Source organism: Parambassis ranga, chromosome 19 (genome assembly GCF_900634625.1).
Source record: "Parambassis ranga chromosome 19, fParRan2.1, whole genome shotgun sequence".
Taxonomy (NCBI): domain Eukaryota; kingdom Metazoa; phylum Chordata; class Actinopteri; family Ambassidae; genus Parambassis; species Parambassis ranga.
In genome coordinates, this window is record NC_041039.1 from 4493393 (window position 1) to 4511809 (window position 18417).

Consider the following 18417-nt stretch of genomic DNA (forward strand, 5'->3'; position numbering starts at 1 on the left):
CCCCTTCTCACTGGCAGCTGCCTTTCTCTTACTGGATTACAGGGACATGAGGACTGCTATGTATAAACCACTCATCTCACACACACACAAATGCACATGCATACTAGAAATTGAGGTTCTTTGGGACCTCCCAGGGAAACTCCTTCCTGCCAAAGTGTCCGTAGCAGGCTGCCTTCTGGTAGATTGGTCTCTTAAGGTCTAGGTCTCTGCAGCACAATGAGGCATTGAAGTTTCAGGACAGTGTAACCTTTATATATTTAAACATTTACCCGATGGGCCCGCCGAAGGGCCGAAAACGTACAGGCACTATTACTTCAAATTCTGATCAAATTCTGCCACGGTTGCGGCCATGTTTGTAGTCCAATGAAAGAGGACAAGCTACTGAATCGAATGGTGCAAAAAAATCTAATGGACTACAATACCCAGCTGACGTAAAATCCCTGTGTAAAGACTAGACGCAACAACACTAACGCTAGCTAACTACGCGTATGTGTTTGTGGAGGTTGTAGTTGCTTTAGTGTGCTTCAGTGACTTTCGGTGAATTTCAGTGAGTTTCAGTAAGTGTCAGAGGGTTTTTTTAGGTTGTTAGCTAGCGTATCTCTTCATGATACCGTGACGAGAGGGGCATGGAGCAGAATTTCAACGGCAGGAATTTCCGGATTCGTTCGACCCCGTTGCCAGCAACGTTGAACGTTGGAAAAGATAGACCCAGTTTGAGTAAGTTGAGTAAGTTTTGTACATTTATTTTGAAGTGTAAACTGTTTGTTGCTAATATCCGTGTTGATCGATAAAATGATTTATTATATATATACGTGTACACAATATAGTAGACAGCAGGGTGGTAGTTGGGGTGAGAGAGGAGGATGCAGAGGATAGTGGTGATGATTGACTGTGGCAACCCCTAAGGGAACAGCTGAACAGAGGTGAAGAAGGATGATTCAATCCTATTCAATACTGTCTTTACATATTATTTACATAATATGTGTATTTCAATATGTATGCAATTACAGATAATAATAATTGTTATTATTTTCACAGCCAAGAGGGAAGAGAAGAGGAAAGTGAGGTTCCAGGCCCATCTGGGCTCAACACTGAGGCATCACCTCTCCTTGTTGTTATTTTTATTTTCTTTACCTAATATTTGGTTGGACTTTCATTAATGTACATTAGTTATTAGTTATTATAATAAAAACTACTCTATTTGGAGACAAAATCATACATTTTGATGTTTTTTTCTATTGATTTTACACTGTGCATAATGGTAGAAGTTGATGAAGTGCAAGGTAAATTCATACCCAAAAGCTCCAGTAGATGGCAATAGACTAGTGAAATGGATATAAATTGTATTTTCCAGCCAGTTTCCACTGGAAATGAGTAAGCTAGCTATAGCTATAGTAACCTATTTGGCAATGTGGTGCCAAATTGTGCCAAACTGAGTGTCCGCCTGGTGATATCCTTACTAAAACCTTTGTGAAGGCTTTGCTCTTTGTTCAAATTCTATCAAATTTGGTATATTTGTAGCCAAGGAATAGCTGAATGTGATCAATGGCATCTGTGTACATAGAATCATTGTTAGCATAATGTTTTCCTCTTTCAAATAGGAAAAAAACTCAGGCGAGGATAAAATTGTTACATTTCTCCTGTAGTTTTTTCTAATTTACTCAGGCAAACTAATAGACACAATATTTTAAACACTGGAAATGCATTCTCTGAGGTCCCTAGATGTCCCTAGACACCAAGAACATGCATATGCACATTATTATTGTGGTGCATTTCCTCATTTTCTTCGGGAATGTCTTTTTAGGTGATTTTTTTCTTTTAATATGGCCAGGGTTTAAAGGGTTAATAATAGTAATCCTGACCTGACAATGACTCCGGGTCTAAGATCAAAGTTTTTGTTGATGATCTGCAGCAGCTCCTTTTCAGTCAAGTGAGAGGAGCCATAAGTGAACAGAGAGATGGACAGAGGGTGGGACACTCCAATCGCGTATGCCACCTATAAAAACACACACAAGATGTTCCTAAAGACGAAGTTCAGGCTCAATTATACGTTAAAACACCAAAGAATACGTTACGAAAACAAACTAGACCGTTAGGTCACCTGCACCAGCACCCTCCTGCACAGTTTGGCCTTCACCAGAGACTTTGCCACCCAGCGGGCAGCGTAGGCAGCTGAACGGTCCACCTTGGTGTAGTCTTTTCCAGAGAAAGCTCCTCCACCGTGGGCCCCCCAGCCTCCATACGTGTCAACGATGATCTTCCTACCTGTTACTCCTGCGTCACCCTGTCAGAACAAAATAAAGATAAGACAAACCATCAGATCATACACTAGCTTAGCTCAATTCTGGTCCTTTACCTGCGGTCCACCAATCACAAACCGCCCACTGGGCTGCAGGTGGTAGACGGTGTTCTCATCCAGGTACCTCGAAGGCACCACAGCCTTGATGACCTTCTCCTTAAGTATCCTTTTCTGCTCCTCCAGACTCACATACTCATCATGCTGCACAGAGATCACCACAGTGTGCACTCTCTTTGGGATCACAGCACCGTTTTCCTGGGCGTAGTGAACTGTCACCTGGATGAAAGGCAACATTTACAGTTTAAGTCACTTGTCCTGAGAGATCCTAGCTCATTCTTCTTTGGTGAAACTTTCATGCTCCTTTAAATGTGATGGTCTCCTGGCATGGACCCTGGTCTTTAGTTCATTTCACAGGTTTTCAGTCAGATTTAAGTCTTAAGAGCTTTGTGTCAGTCAGTAACATTTACATTTACTTTACTCTCCTAGAGGTAGTTTTTCATTAGAATAGATATATTCTTGTGGTTATTGTCATGTTGGATGAGAAAATGATACAACTTGTATATCTTCTAAATTTCTTTCCCTTTTGTCATGATGCTTTCACAAGTGTTGAGACAAAGTGTTACTTGTTATACTGTATGTGTGCTGCACATACATCCTCACTTTTAAGTGCAGATCAAATGTTTACAGGGTCACTCACTGGTGTAACAGTGATTTGTAATGTGGTTAAACGGATACTCTGTGCAAATTACAGTCAGTCTTTCATAAGAAAAGTACTATAGTAAAAATGTGTCATATTTCTTTACTCTTTTAAACTAAGGAAATATTTGCAAAAGCCAAAAAAGCTATTGGTGTGTCACGTGTGCTTATAGTACCAGAACTACACAGGCTGAACATGTTACTGAAAAGGAGTCTCCCAGCTCAGATGTTGCATACCAGTGTGCTTTCCTGGTAAGCACATTCTGAAGGGGCGCTGACACGGTCTCACATACAGCTGTCTGTATACACTGTCTCACATACAGCATTCAAACACAGACAAGAAACACAGGTTTTTATATTTTCAATGTATTGACCCACCTGTGTCTTGGAGTCCGGCCGGAGCCAAGGGACAGTCCCGTTTCGTCTCAGCTCGGCCATCGTCAATCAGTAAACAATAAACATTTATATATTGTCAATAAACAGAGTTTTACTGTCCTTGAACAGGTCTTGCGTATGATTGGTGTTCAGACTAAAGTAGAGCAGGTAGGTGTCTGGTGATGTGAGGTAGCTGATATCTGTAGGGAGCAGATTGCTCTGTAAACAACAAGAGGTGTTCTCGCTTCTCACATACGATCGGCAAACTCTGCTTGAGATCGGATGCTTCTGCAATCAGCTTAAATCTGACCCGGTGACTAGCTCTCCTCCGTTCCTTGAGGAAATACCGGCCTTCCTGAGGCGCCCTCCTGTGTATCTCACCCGCAAGAAACGCCGAAGGAGACGGGGGAAACGCGGTGGCGTCCGGGTGAGGATCGAGGCTCTCCTGAGATCTGCTCGCGTGCCTTTGCTGGATGATCCTGCTCTACACTCGCTGGCGATCAGGGCCCGATTGATCCGACCGGTGTTCCCGGAGGCCAACAGCTACGATGGCGTCGGCTGTTTGGTGGACCCCGCTCAGCTGCTGCTGCCTCCTGCCAGCCGGCGGCCACGAACAGGAAGACGTGGTGTGGATCATCAGAATCTCCGCTCACTGAAGCTTGCTTCGCCCTCGACTGGCACTCTTAATTTAAATATGGCGCTGCTGAATGTGAGGACCGTTACCAACAAAACTTTTCTCCTGAACGACTTCTTTAGCTCGCGTAAACTGGATTTTATGTTCCTGACGGAAACTTGGCTACATGAAGGAGAACTGGTACCTTTCTCGGAGCTGCTCCCCACCGGATGTAATTATTTTAATTCCCCACGTACCACTGGCAAAGGAGGAGGACTGGCTTCGATATTTAAATCCTCATTCCACTGCCAACAATCTCCGGCTGTCAGCTACTCCAGCTTTGAGCTGCAACTCTTCGAGGTAAAGCTCCCCGTGACTGTTCTCTGTGCGGTGGTCTATCGCCCACCAAAAATCAACAAAGACTTTGTTCGGGACTTTGCGGACTTTGTGTCGGGTGTCACTCTTAAATATGATCACTTTCTGATCGTTGGTGATTTAATGTGCATGTCTGCTGTGAGAGCAGACCTCTGGTCAGAGACTTTCTGAGTGCCATTGACTCTTTTAATCTCATGCAGTCCGTTTTGGAGCCGACATGAGAAAGGCCACACTCTGGATCTTGTATTGTCATATGGGCTGGATGTACAGATAACTGAAATCGGACACTCTCTCTTATCTGACCATCTACCTGTGTTATTCTCCCTCTCTGTGCCTGCACCCGCCATCATGAACACCGCTCCCGTTCGCCGTCTCCGTGTTTTTAACCCCTCAACTCCCCAGTTGTTTACCGCTGCTTTTAAAAACTCCTTTTTATATTCCCTTGATCTTAGCAGCCACGGTGTGGATGATCGTGTAATGATGTTTGATTCACTTTGCTCTGAGATTTGACTCTCAAGCCTGTAAGGCCGCAGAAACAGCCCTGGCTCAACGAGTCCACTCGTGCGCTCAGACGCGCATGTAGGCAGGCAGAGAGGAGATGGAAAAAGGACAAACTTAAAATTTCGTGGGAACTTCTGTGAACACATACTGCGCATCCCTGTGATTAGGAGGCGTGGCTTCAGGGTGGGCTCAGAGAGAAGGAGCCGAGCAGCCTCCATGACATGACATTTGTCTACGAAGTTATGGAACTTTATGATGAGAGCTCTTGGACGTTGATTGAGATCTGGTCCTGGCGCTAGTGCTTGGTGCGCCCTGTCAAGCTTTAAGCGGCCGACCATGGTCTCCATCTGCAGGTGTTCGGGGATCCATCTTTCGAAGAATTTCACCGGATCCCTCAGTGCCCTCTGGAACAAAACAAAAAATTCCCTCTGGAATGCCAATAATACACACATTGTACCTATGGCTCCGGTTGTCCAAGTCATTGATGCGCTCTTGCATACGCTTTATGTGCGTCTCCATGTTGCCAATCTTTGTCTCAGAATTAGTGGCAACAGCCTCAATGTCAGCAATCCATTTTTCCACTTCTTCAAGTCTAGCCTCCACAGCTATCATGTTAGCCATTTGTTGATTGATAGCCTCGAGGACTGCGGCTATCTTAACATCAAAAACTTTTGTGAGGCTCTCGGTCACTTTTCCCAATGCTTGCACAATGCAGGGTTCCATAGCGCTATAAGCTGCTGCAGAAACTTCGGATATAGCAGTAGCCTGTGGCCTATCTTCACTCCCTTGAGGTTCAACATTAATACCGAGCCCATCTTCACTCTTATCAGGTGCAGCATTAGCATTTAGCCACTCTTCGCTATCTTCCGGTGTAGCGTTAGCACTCAGCTCTTCTTCGCTCACGTCGTTGATCATGACCTTTCTCGACGGATTTCTTCTAGACCTAGGCATGCTCTTGATAAAATAACTATCCAGACTCATGTTAAAAGCACTTCAGCTCCCAAATGGTGTAGTTTGACCATAAGGAAAAATGATAAATGCAACTTATTTTACAAAACCTGCCAGAGCTTGCTCTGTAGCAGTGTTACCTCTAGGCACGAGCAGGCCGCCCGGCCACACTGTAGCGGTCTATGTATACCATTCTGGGGTGGTCTTCACTGCTGGAGCAAGTGGATGCCGTGTTTCTCTTGGAGGTGCATGGTTCGCACTTTCTCCTTATTTTGCTGACAAGCTCTGAATCCAATTGTGAATACTTTTGACAAGTACAGTGGACACTGGAGCTCCTCAAACCTTTTATTACACACATTTTCCTGCCATCCTCTTTTAATCCTGTGGCATCAGGAAGCATGAGAGATGCAATACTCTGCAATACAGGCATGACTCTAAGGATTCAGGAAATGTGAAATTTACCCATATTATCTCATTCTGATGGGGTGATTTTCAGCCCTATATCAGGTGGACAGTTATTCTCACAAAGCAGACCAAACAGTAAGCAGACCAGATTCAGTAGGTTGTTGTATTGTTTAATCTGTATGAAGTACAGTAATTGCACTGGCAAGATTCTTGCAACACCACCTCTGCACTAAAGCAGGGTGAACTTATCCTGTTACAATAGACTCATTTACCAACTTAACAATATAAATGTTATATTTTAAGCATTTTAAATGTAGTTCAATATATGTATGTACAATATAACTGAATTCAGCCCAGGAGTAGTTTATTCTGTGCTGGGCTAGGCCAAACCTAGAAAATAAGCCCTAGCAACAAGCCAACCTCGAAAGGCAGGGGCACAAGCACAGGTTTAAATTGTGATAGTTGACAGTTGTTGATGAAGATTCTCAGTCATCCAGGTTATAATATGTAGAGAAGATTGAAGCAAGGCATCTGGACTTTTAGTTTTCTTGAAAACGTTTCGCTGCTCATCCAAGCAGCTTCATCAGTTCTGTTTGGTGGGGAAACATGGTTTATATGTGGTTGCAGACCTCAGTGGGTGGGTCTGGGTAAAACTTACAAACAATAGCACTAAATGTTTCCATACTTACCTGTGTTGGTCTGGCTGACTGTGACAGGTGTGTCTAACGACTGGCTAACGACTATGAGACTGCTGGAGGGGGAGAGGTTGACAACCCTTTGTTCTTGCTGTTAGTATGTGATTTGGAGTGAAACTTCCTGGGAATGGATGGAAGCTGCATTGCATGTGGTAGAAAGATGATGTCTGAGGCCACCACCTCTGTTAAGGGAAGGGTTTTCCAGCTTAACATAGATGGCTTCCTTGTCTCCTCTTTCAAACCACCTTTCCTCTCTGTCTAGGATGTGAACATTGTCCTCAAAGGAGTGTCCTTTCTGTTTGATGTAGGGGTGAACTTGAGCTTGAATGAAAGCCCAGTGTCCCCTTTAAAATGTACCAAACTTAATAGGAATGAATTTATTTAACGAGGGAAGGTAACTTTAACAGCTGATAACAATAATTTAGCTGTGACTTCAGAAGGGTTATCATACCAAAATGTTGACTACAGACTTGTATCTTTTCAAAAAGTACAAGCAACCTTTGCCACCTTGAGTGGTACCAAAATCTCATCTGGACTATTACTGGACTATTATTATGGACTATTACTACAACTTTTACATATCATTAAACAGATCAAATCAATTTTGTCACATACTTGTGTTGAGAGAGCAGCAGCCATTCGTCCATGGAGCTACATAACTTTTTGTAAACCTTTTTTGTTTGTTATGTTTACTGTAGCTATACCTGCTAGTATTAAATTTGTCTCTAGTGTCTCTAATCATACTTGAAGTTAAAAATAAAAGAAATAAAGAATGTTTTAAATGTATATTTATTTATTTATAAATGTATTTTTACTTTTTTTTACTTCATCACTACTCATTCCGAGTGGTGATGGAGTCCACTTTAAGTAGTACTACCTGTTACACTCATTCACCACGCATTCAGAGTGGTGATTGAGTCCACCTTAAACTAGCACTACCTATTACACTCATTCACCACGCATTTAGAGTGGTGATGGAGTCCACCTTAAACTAGCACTGCCTATTACACTCATTCACCACGCATTCAGAGTGGAGTCCACCTTAAACCCTGTTCTGCTAGTAGGGTAGCCAGTTTGTTTGACACATGCTCATTAAGAGTCTGGTGTGGTTGTGTACCAGCAGCTGCAGTCTCGTCAAGGATCTTACTGTTGGTGTCTATCTCAGAGACAATGGCCGAGTAAGATTCTTCCTAGTGGGAGACACCCTGCTCTGCTTGTGTGGAAGCCAGTTTGTTTGACACATAATCAATCAGTTTCTGGCGTTCCTTCAAACAGGCTGCTTTGGCTGCATCATTGATGTTCCTCTTGGTGTCCATGTCACAGATAATGGTCCTGGTAGAGTCTACTTTTTGTGGGACACCCTGCTCTGCTTGTGTGGAAGCCAGTTTGTTTGACACATAATCAATCAGTTTCTGGCGTTCCTTCAAACAGGCTGCTTTGGCTGCATCATTGATGTTCCTCTTGGTGTCCATGTCACAGATAATGGTCCTGGTAGATTCTACCTTTTGTGGGACACCCTGCTTTGCTTGTGTGGAAGCCAGTTTGTTTGACACATAATCAACCAGTGTCTGGCGTTCCTTCAAATAGGCTGCTTTGGCCGCGTCATTGATGTTTCTCTTGGTGTCCATGTCATAGATAATGGTCCTGGTAGAGTCTACTTTTTGGGGGACACCCTGCTCTGCTTGTGTGGAAGCCAGTTTGCTTGACACATAATCAATCAGTTTCTGGCGTTCCTTCAAACAGGCTGCTTTGGCTGCATCATTGATGTTCCTCTTGGTGTCCATGTCACAGATAATGGTCCTGGTAGAGTCTACTTTTTGGGGGACACCCTGCTTTGCTTGTGTGGAAGCCAGTTTGTTTGACACATAATCAATCAGTTTCTGGCGTTCCTTCAAACAGGCTGCTTTGGCCGCGTCATTGATGTTCCTCTTGGTGTCCATGTCATAGATAATGGTCCTGGTAGAGTCTACTTTTTGGGGGACACCCTGCTCTGCTTGTGTGGAAGCCAGTTTGTTTGACACATAATCAACCAGTGTCTGGCGTTCCTTCAAATAGGCTGCTTTGGCCGCGTCATTGATGTTCCTCTTGGTGTCCATGTCATAGATAATGGTCCTGGTAGAGTCTACTTTTTGTGGGACACCCTGCTCTGCTTGTGTGGAAGCCAGTTTGCTTGACACATAATCAACCAGTGTCTGGCGTTCCTTCAAATAGGCTGCTTTGGCCGCGTCATTGATGTTCCTCTTGGTATCCATGTCACAGATGATGGTCCTGGTAGATTTTTCCTGCTCGATGTTTCTTTTTCTTTTCAGTGCATTTGCAGTGCAGTGTGCTATGTTTTGTGTTTGGGTTTGATTTAGATACATTTTATATATATGGCACATCTGCTGTTCGAAGTGGCAGTTATAAACTTGGTTATGACATCATACACGGCATGTGATGTCATATCTGTATGATGTCATATACACATGGCTTTGATGTGTCACACACAATGATGCATATTCTACACGTACCCTCAATTGTGTTGAAAGCACTTTTCTGCCATCTATTGGTTATAGTACAGCTGGCGGCCAAAAAACGGAAGTGAATTCTCTGCCACTCGGATGCAATTTATTAAGTTGTGATAAAAATACATACCAATTGTAGCTGATGCGAGTGTTTTGTTTGTGTCTCCATGACAACGTCACACAGTGCCACAGTGTTGTTGTTTTTATGTTATATAGTTGGTTAATGGTCAGTTAACAACCAGAAACTGTGTCTGGGCCATGTGCAGGACTAGATGACGGCCCATCGTTCGAGTTTGAATGGGAGTGAAGTCTGCTAGGAAGAGATGAAGGGACAGAGTTGTGAACAGGTGAGAGCTGATGCCTCACTAGTTGTCTAGTTGATGGCCCATCGTTAAAGTTTGAGTAACATTATTATCCTCAAAGGAATGACCACTGTCTTTGAGGTGAAGGTTAAAGAAAGACAGATGCGCAAATTCCAGAGACTTAAGTCTCAGCAACTTTCTCATACAGAAACCACTAACTTGGCATGGAGAAAAGGGGATGACTTCAGCTGTGAAACTGGCTTCCAAGACAAGTGACAAACCTTTCAACAAAGAACTCAGTCAGAAAAAGAGGTGCTGGCGAAAGGCCTCAGTTTTGCAGTAACACCTGAAGAGATTCCAGTGGTTGATCTCATCACTGCCACAGAGTCAGCCATCAAAAACAATAACCTGACGGGCACAGAAGCTGACCAACTAAGACTGAAAGTAACGGCAGCCCTCAACAATGCAAAACCACCCCCTTCCAAACCCACTTTTGAGCAAAAAAAATCTGTAACAAGCCTAAAAAGGGACAAAGACATTACTATCCTTCCAGCAGACAAAGGCAGATGCACAGTGGTATTAAACACAGAGGACTACTACTCCAAACTCATGGACCTCCTCAATGACACCTATGAGCCACTTAAGAGGGATCCAATTAATATAAGAAAAAACTGGTCAACTGTCTACAAACATTGGAAAAAGAAAAAGTAATTAACAGAAAGCTGTACTACCAGTTTTACCCTGGAGAATCCATTCCATGTATCTATGGACTTCCTAAGATACACAAAGATGGGGTTCCTCTTAGACCCATCGTAAGCAGCACTAATTCAGTTACATATAATGTGGCAAAACATCTAGCAGCACTCCTGTCTCCCTTGGTAGGCAACACACCACACCATGCACACAACTCCCAGGACTTTGCAGACAAAATTGAACAGATCAAAATGGACAGAGACAACACCATGGTCTCCTATGATGTAACTTCGCTTTTCACATGCATCCCCACTACAGATGCGAGGGAACCAGTGAGAGAACAGCTGGCCCAGGACAACACACTTGCAGACAGAACCCTCTTAACACCAGACCACATGTGATCTGGGTCATTCTACAAATGGGTGCTATTTGCGTCCTCAACATTTGATGCAATGTAAAAGTTATAAAAATATATCAATCTACATGTTCTACAGTTTATATTTGTTAATTAAAGTCTTACAATATATGAATTAATGCTATTTCAAAACAATAAGATATAATTTTTAACAATTTTTTAATTTATAGTGGCATTTTTGCCATGTCCGCAATGGCCAACATAGAATTTGCATCCAACATTTCAACAAAAACAACAAAAATTGAAATCAAACATTTGTCATTTTCAGATTTAAATACATGTCCCTGATACTATAAATGATATAAATTCTTAATAAAAGCATTAATTTTATAAAAACTGTTAAGATTTTTGTGCGTCCCTCAGTTTGTCTTACCACCCTGTCACTCATTCCCTGTCTTTCTATAAAAAATGTACTGTTCCTTTAAATGACATTAAAAAAGAGGTGACATCACTTAAGCCTTTGGACCAGCGAAATTCAAAAGCAGGCAAGTTCCCATCTCATTTTTTGTTGATTATTTGTTGCTTTTGTATTTTAGACGGGGTCCGTCAAGCTTAACCTCACCACCCCGTCATGTGGAATTGATAGGGAAAACAGTATTTTATCACTTTTTTTTCCAGTATTAGTGAAAAGAAGATCATATTTCAAGTTGAAAAGTATATATATGCTAAGTTAGCTAGCTGACCACATGGTGAACTGCAGCCATTTTAGGTTGAAATTTACCACCCTGTCATATACCACCCTGTCACATTTTTTACTGTGACAGGGTGGTATTACATGCAATCTAAACTGGAAAACTGGTTAATTGGAGCCCACAACATGTAGGCTAATATAGAAAAATGCCTGCCATGAATAGGCCTCCGCAGGGTGCTGGAGGGTTCATGGGAGTTCGCCCAACCAGTCCACATGTGTTTTGTGGACTTGGAGAAGGCGTTCGACCGTGTCCCTCGCGGCATCTTGTGGGAGGTGCTCTGGGAGTATGGGGTCCGTGGCCCTCTGTTGAGGGCCGTTAGGTCCCTGTATGGCCGGAGCAGGAGTTTGGTTCGTATTGCCGGCAGTAAGTCAGACCTGTTCCCAGTGCATGTTGGACTCCGGCAGGGCTGCCCTTTGTCACCGGTTCTGTTCATAATTTTTATGGACAGAATTTCTAGGCGCAGCGAGGGACCGGAGGGGATCTGGTTCGGGAACCATAGGATTTCATCTCTGCTTTTTGCAGATGATGTTGTCCTGTTGGCTTCATCGAGCCGGGACCTCCAGTGTGCACTGGGACGGTTTGCAGCTGAGTGTGAAGCGGCTGGGATGAGAATCAGCACCTCCAAGTCTGAGGCCATGGTTCTCGACCGGAAAAAGGTAGTCTGTCCTCTCTGGGTCGGAGGAGAGCTCCTGCCCCAAGTGGAGGAGTTTGTGTATCTCGGGGTCTCGTTCACGAGTGAGGGGAAAATGGAGCGGGAGATTGACAGACGGATCGGTGCAGCTTCCGCAGTAATGCGGTCGCTGTACCGGTCTGTTGTGGTGAAGAAGGAGCTGAGCCGGAAGGCGAGGCTCTCGATTTACCGGTCAATCTACGTTCCTACCCTCACCTATGGTCATGAGCTTTGGGTAGTGACCGAAAGAATGAGATCGCGAATACAGGCGGCCGAAATGAGTTTCCTTCGAAGGGTGGCTGGGCGCTCCCTTAGAGATAGGGTGAGAAGCTCAGTCACCCGAGAGGAGCTCGGAGTAGAGCCGCTGCTCCTCCACATCGAGAGGAGCCAGCTGAGGTGGCTCGGGCATCTGGTTCGGATGCCTCCTGGACGCCTCCCTGGGGAGGTGTTCCGGGCATGTCCCACTGGGAGGAGGCCCCGGGGAAGACCCAGGACGCGGTGGAGAGACTATGTCTCTCGGCTGGCCTGGGAACGCCTCGGGATTCCCCCAGAGGAGCTGGAGGAAGTGTCTGGTGAGAGGGAAGTTTGGGTGTCCCTGCTTAGACTGCTGCCCCCGCGACCCGGCCCCGGATAAGCGGTAGAAGATGGATGGATGGAATGGCATATATTATTAGTATTTTTAATGTAAGATAATCACTTTTCTTAACTCTGTTTTGTTCTCTCACTCATCCATTCACTCACTAGCTTTTCACAAACTCACTCAATCAACAACACCAATTCATCAGTTCATTTTATTGTCTCACTCATTCACTCACTGAGTCTTTCACTCATACATTTAGTCAGTCAGTCTCTCAATAACTCACTACAGAATAATGATAATAATAAAATATTTGCAGATAGAGATGTCTCCATCATGGCATCAAATTTTTATTCTTGCTATTTTATCAATTACCATATTTTTTTTTTATCAGAGTTTCAGACACTATTCATAAGTTTTGCAATACATTTTTCAATTTTAAATGGCCTACATTTCTCTGTTTTTAATTGTTTAATTTAATTATTAAGAAATCCACCCCGTCACATGAGTTGCCCCCCCGTTACGTGTGTTACCACTCCATCACAGTGTAATTTTCTTTAAAAAAATGTGAAAGGAGAGTGAAATGCTCTATAAATGAATGTGTCATAATGCTCTCACTTCTTGGACTGTTCAAATAAATGCAACGTTCATTTGATAATATATAGCTAAATAGTGTTTTTTGTTTAGAAACTGAAGCTCTGGTCATGTCAAAATCATATTTCAAGACTAAAACTAAAATAATGAATAAATAATAATTAAATAACAAGACTAAACTTATTAGTATCCTAAAAAAAGGACAGTTTACTCATAAGAAAGCATTTGATTTAAAACAACTATTTAATGTATTACAAGTCAAATTGTACACAAATTGTCTGTGACAGGGTGGTGCAAGAATGAACCCCAGGTCTGAATTAAAAGGATAATATTAATAGGGATTACATGCCTGAGGTGGGAAAACACATTTTTCTGAAGGTTTAACATGTCTTTTAAAAAGAGGATTTCTAAAAAAAACTCTTAGCCTTGATGAAAATTTTACAAATTGCAAAATGGAAATGGCACCTGTTTCGTAGAATGACTCATCTACTGGACATCTGCCTAAACACCACATATTTCAAATGAAAAATTCTACAGACAAAAACATGGCTGTGCCATGGGGTCACCTGTATCCCAAATTGAGGCCAACCTTTACATGGAAGTGGTGGAGGCTAGAGCTCTAGCTTCCTTCCCAGGAACAGCTCCATCCCACTGATTCAGATTTGTGGATGACACATGGGTGAAGATCTGAACTAGTGTAGTGGAGCACTTCACCAAACACATAAATGCAGTGGACAAAAACATCCAATTCACTCGGGAGGATGTCAAATACAACAGTCTGGCATTTCTTGACTGCCTTGTTCACACTGAAGCAGACAGGGGCTGAAGCAGCATTGAGGTCTACAGGAAACCAACCCACACAGACATATCTACTTTTTGACTCACACCACCCACTGGAGCACAACACCGGGCACAAACAATACTTACAAATACAGAAGGTAGAACTAAGGAGCAAAAACAAGTAAACACAGCGCTCAGAACTTGTGGCTACCCAAACTGGGCCAGGAGAGCCACCTCCTCAGGACAAGACTCAGCAGTTCACCTTCACCTCAAAGACAGTGGTCATTTCTTTGAGGATAATGTCCAAATCCTAGACAGGGAGGACAGATGATATGAAAGAGGAGTCACATCTATGTGAAATTGGAAAAACCCTCTCTAAACAGAGGAGGAGGGCTGAGGCATCAGCTCTCACCTGTTTACAACTCTGTCCTTTCATCCCTTTCTAGCAGACTTCACTCCATCAACTAGTCCTGCACATGGCCCAGACACAAGTTTCTGGTCGTTAACTGACAATTAACCAAATATAGGGATCTTAGTCATGTGAGCTCCTGCAAGATCCACCCACAGAACACATAAAACTCAGATTCCCAACCACAATAGTAGCAGGACTGAAGAAGCCACTTGGGGGAGTGGCGAAACATCTTCAAAAAACAATCCTTGAGTCCAGTTGCCTCGATTTAAACTCTTGGAAATGTAGTTATATGTTTGCTCCTTACCTTATGAGATTGTTGGATTAAGTTTGTAAAAATGATTTGCAAATTAATAATAAGGTTAGGTTTATGTGAGCCACGTGACCCGGAAGCGGTGAGCGGAAGATGACGGGAGAGAAGAGAAGAGACGGACTACAGAGAGACGGAGGACTTTATGCTCATCAAAAGAAAACTTTATCTACCTCTGGTTATATGTGGCGCACACAGTAAAGAGAAAGTCTTTGTCCATTCTGTGTAAATGTTGATATAGTAACTGAACCGTTTTTTTTTAGTTTTCACGGTGTTCCAAATCTTCAGGGAGAAATAAACGTGATTGTGAACCAGTATGGAGCGTAGACCTTTTTGAATCCAGGGCAAATACACCAATTTATTGGTTTCTTACACTGTTAATATATTGGACTAAGCTAGCTAAGTTGTCGAATTGAAGTTATTCGCCGATTTCGGATTGTAGCGCTTTTGCTACATTAGGCTTATTAGCTAATGGCTAATGTGTAATACCGTTTTTAGCTGCAATATGATCGAAATCCAGGCTGCTGTGCATATATGTCACATGTTTTGAAGTATATAAGTATATACCTGTACTTATCTTTAAATGCTTAAAGTGAGTGTAATTATCTTTATATGATTTTAAATTTGAGATTTAGCTGATTTAGTTCATTACCAATCAACACATTCCTGTTAGACACTTACGTTGTTCAGTGTTTGCCCTTTTTTGCGGTAGAAATGGATGAATCAACTTATGGAAAGCAACCAAGTGCATTTTGTACCCAGGTCCCACCAGTTGAAAGTGATGGCAGCCATTTCAGTGACAGTGATGATGGTGATGAAGATTACAAACCTACACCAGGTGATGAAACATGTCCCAAGCTGACCTACAGAAGGCAGAACAGGAAGCAGCTGACCAAGCAAGAGACATCCAGCACTGTGGATGCTCTCTGAAGCACCAGCTGACTTGATGACTACCTGACAGAGAGGAAGAGTTTTGGGCAGCTGTGTTGGGATGGGTACATGAGGATGGTGAGGAAGAGGAGAACACATTTAAAAACCTTAAGACATAATCAGCATCATCTTACTCTCTGCTTTCTCTCCCCACCAGAGTCTTCACAGGCAGACCACCAGCACGAGGTATGTGGTCACTCTAGTGAGACAGGAAGATGAGTGGGACCAGCCCCATGTCGTCCTCTATTACAGCATCTTGTCAGACAAAGAGATGGAGAAGGTCGAAGAGCTGGACAAGCTCAGGGTGAGTCCCAGCATCAGCTCAGCTCATGTACTGCTGGAATAGTTATTTATCATTTTTATGAATTCATAAATATTCACTGTGAAGTGAGTCCATCAGGAGTGTTAACCTGCAAAGTAGAATAGTGACAGACGGTCACAGTAAAGTGGCTGTGTAGCAATCACAAGCAACAGGAGGTCCTACCATACTGCAACAACGCTGTCCAGGCAGCTGCTGTCAGCCCAGCAGCCACGAACAGCGTGATCCAGCACAGAGCCGGTCTGTCTGGATCAAATGGGGCAAAGCGTTGACCAGAACTGACCTTGTGTTTGCGATGCAGCAGTCTGGACATTTCTCCAGGATGGACTGGGTTTAGCTTTTGAAGGAGCTGCTGCTTCTTGAGGCCTCCATGATAATGAACAGGCCAAGTGATTGTGGCTGTGCCTGTCTTAAGTTGTCCCGAGTGTCAGGGAGGGATCTTACCCGTCATAGGGGAAGCAGTCTACCATACTCGCCTGCTGATCTAACCCAAACCTGTTGTCAGGAGATTGTGAGACGGAGGACACAAATGCAGACTAGTCGGAAGGCAAATCTCATTGTTTATTACAGGCTAGGTTCGGTACACAGAAGTTCAGTCCGCGAGGCAGAGCTATCCAAAAGGGCAAAGGCAAAAACCAGTGGTCAAAGTCCAAAGCAGTGATCGGTACACAGGAGTTCAGTCCGCAAGGCAGAGGTAACACAGAGGGCAAAGGCAAAAAACAGTAGTCAGATCCAAAACAGGTGATACACAGGAAAATCCAAAACTCACTGGGGAAAATCACAAGCGCGAAAAGGCTACTTGGACAGCTGTGTCGCTAGGATTACTCACAAGACGAACTGGCAACAAGGGGAAGGAAACACACAGGCTTTATACACAGGAGGGCGGGAAGACAATTGGACACAGGTGAAGCACATTAGGGCGGAGCAGGTAATCACAGGAGGGGGAAGGGAGCACACATGAGGAAGGGGAAGTAAACAGAACTGAAACACAAGGGGAAGATCAAGTTTCAAAATAAAACAGGAAGTGACTAGTAAAACTAAAACTAATACAAACAGAAAATGAACTACAAAATAAAAGGCCTGGCTGAAACCATGGCACCTGTTTCCATATTATATTTTACAGACAGCTGTGTCTCATGTTCCTGCACGTCATACAGAAACACAACAACACAGCATCACAGTGATTCATGCAGAGTTTATCCTGATGGGACTGCCATTTGTGCATCTTCACTCTCAACCGACCACATTCGTATTATTACTTGATCAGAAGATGTTAATCTCATCCACTTACTTTTGTTCCCTGTCAAGTTGTCATTAAAGTAATTTCATATTTTAGTATGTTTTGTGTAAAAAATAAGATAATTTGTGCATCAATCTTTAACTGTGGTTCTGCAGTGCCCTTAATTCATGCATGTTTGTGCATCTCTTAGATCTAGCTTTGTGTTGTATATGTTGTCTGATTTCGCACAGACATAGCTGAAACTCAGACTGGGATTAAATATTTATTCTTATGTCAATGCTGTGGCATGGTAAAATTTGTTCAGCCACAGTGCCAGAAAAAGTCAAAAACTAAGAACAAGGTTTTACATATTACACAGATTACTGACACTATATTACAGTATATTGTATCTTTATACCGCAGTTTTATTTTATACTGTATCTTTTATTAGTTTGATTGTCGTTGCATGTCAAACATGTTTTGTTATCCTGTAATTCTAGATATAATATCCACAGAAACAAGCTTTGTGTCATATTTCCCACATAAGCTCAGTTCTGTTGCATATGTTGCTATGAAAATAACTTGTTGCAGCTTTAATGGGACCAAATTTAACAGAAGAGAATAATTCACCTGTATTTAATCCTTTACAGAACTGCTTTTCTATGAAATAAAGTCATTCAAAACAGTCATTTGTTCAGGTCGTATCTTTTCAGGGTCAAGCTTTTGGTTTGGCTGCACATGACCCCTACACCAGATCAGTGCCAAAAGTATGAATCTGAAAGAAATAGGACTGTTGCCTCACAGCAAGAAGGTTCCTGGTTCGATTCTAACTGGACTTTCTGTGTGGAGTGTGCACGTTCTCCCCAGGCCTGCATGGCTTTTCTCCGGTTGCTCCGGCTTCCGAGACGTGCTTGTTAGGTTAACTGGTCACTCTAAATTGCCTGTCAGTGTGAGTGTGAATAATTGTTGGTCTCTATTTTGCCCTGTGATGGACTGGTGACCTGTCCAGGGTGTACCCTGCCTCTCACCCATAGTTAGGTGGGATAGGCTCCAGCCCCTCCGTGACCCTGCACTGCAGGACAAAGCAGGTTCAGAT

The 18417-nt window shown here is 43.2% G+C and overlaps 1 protein-coding gene and 1 long non-coding RNA gene across 2 annotated transcripts; one reads left to right on the forward strand and one right to left on the reverse strand.

The window, feature by feature from the left end:
• Positions 1 to 103: 103 nt before the first annotated feature.
• Positions 104 to 3433, reverse strand: LOC114452316 (S-adenosylmethionine synthase-like). The gene is made up of 5 exons (XM_028431569.1): positions 3374 to 3433; positions 2357 to 2575; positions 2102 to 2284; positions 1863 to 1996; positions 104 to 206 (listed from the first exon to the last, which is right to left on the reverse strand). Exons 1-5 carry the CDS (start codon positions 3431 to 3433, stop codon positions 104 to 106), a joined length of 699 nt encoding a protein of 232 aa, XP_028287370.1.
• A 12401-nt stretch (positions 3434 to 15834) lies between these two features.
• LOC114452436 (uncharacterized) lies at positions 15835 to 17408 on the forward strand. The gene is made up of 3 exons (XR_003672260.1): positions 15835 to 15861; positions 15941 to 16087; positions 17226 to 17408. It is a non-coding gene; the product is annotated as an uncharacterized LOC114452436 (long non-coding RNA).
• The last annotated feature ends 1009 nt before the right edge of the window (positions 17409 to 18417 follow it).

Bases quoted from the DNA above. Each gene is read 5' to 3' on its own strand.
- LOC114452316 (XM_028431569.1), bottom strand. From the start codon at position 3,433: ATGGCCGAGCTGAGACGAAACGGGACTGTCCCTTGGCTCCGGCCGGAC. The intron at 2,285-2,356 runs GTAAAGGACCAG...TTGTTCTGACAG, and splicing joins TTGTGATTGGTGGACCGCAG to GGTGACGCAGGAGTAACAGG. The intron at 1,997-2,101 runs GTGACCTAACGG...GTGTTTTTATAG, and splicing joins GCAGGAGGGTGCTGGTGCAG to GTGGCATACGCGATTGGAGT.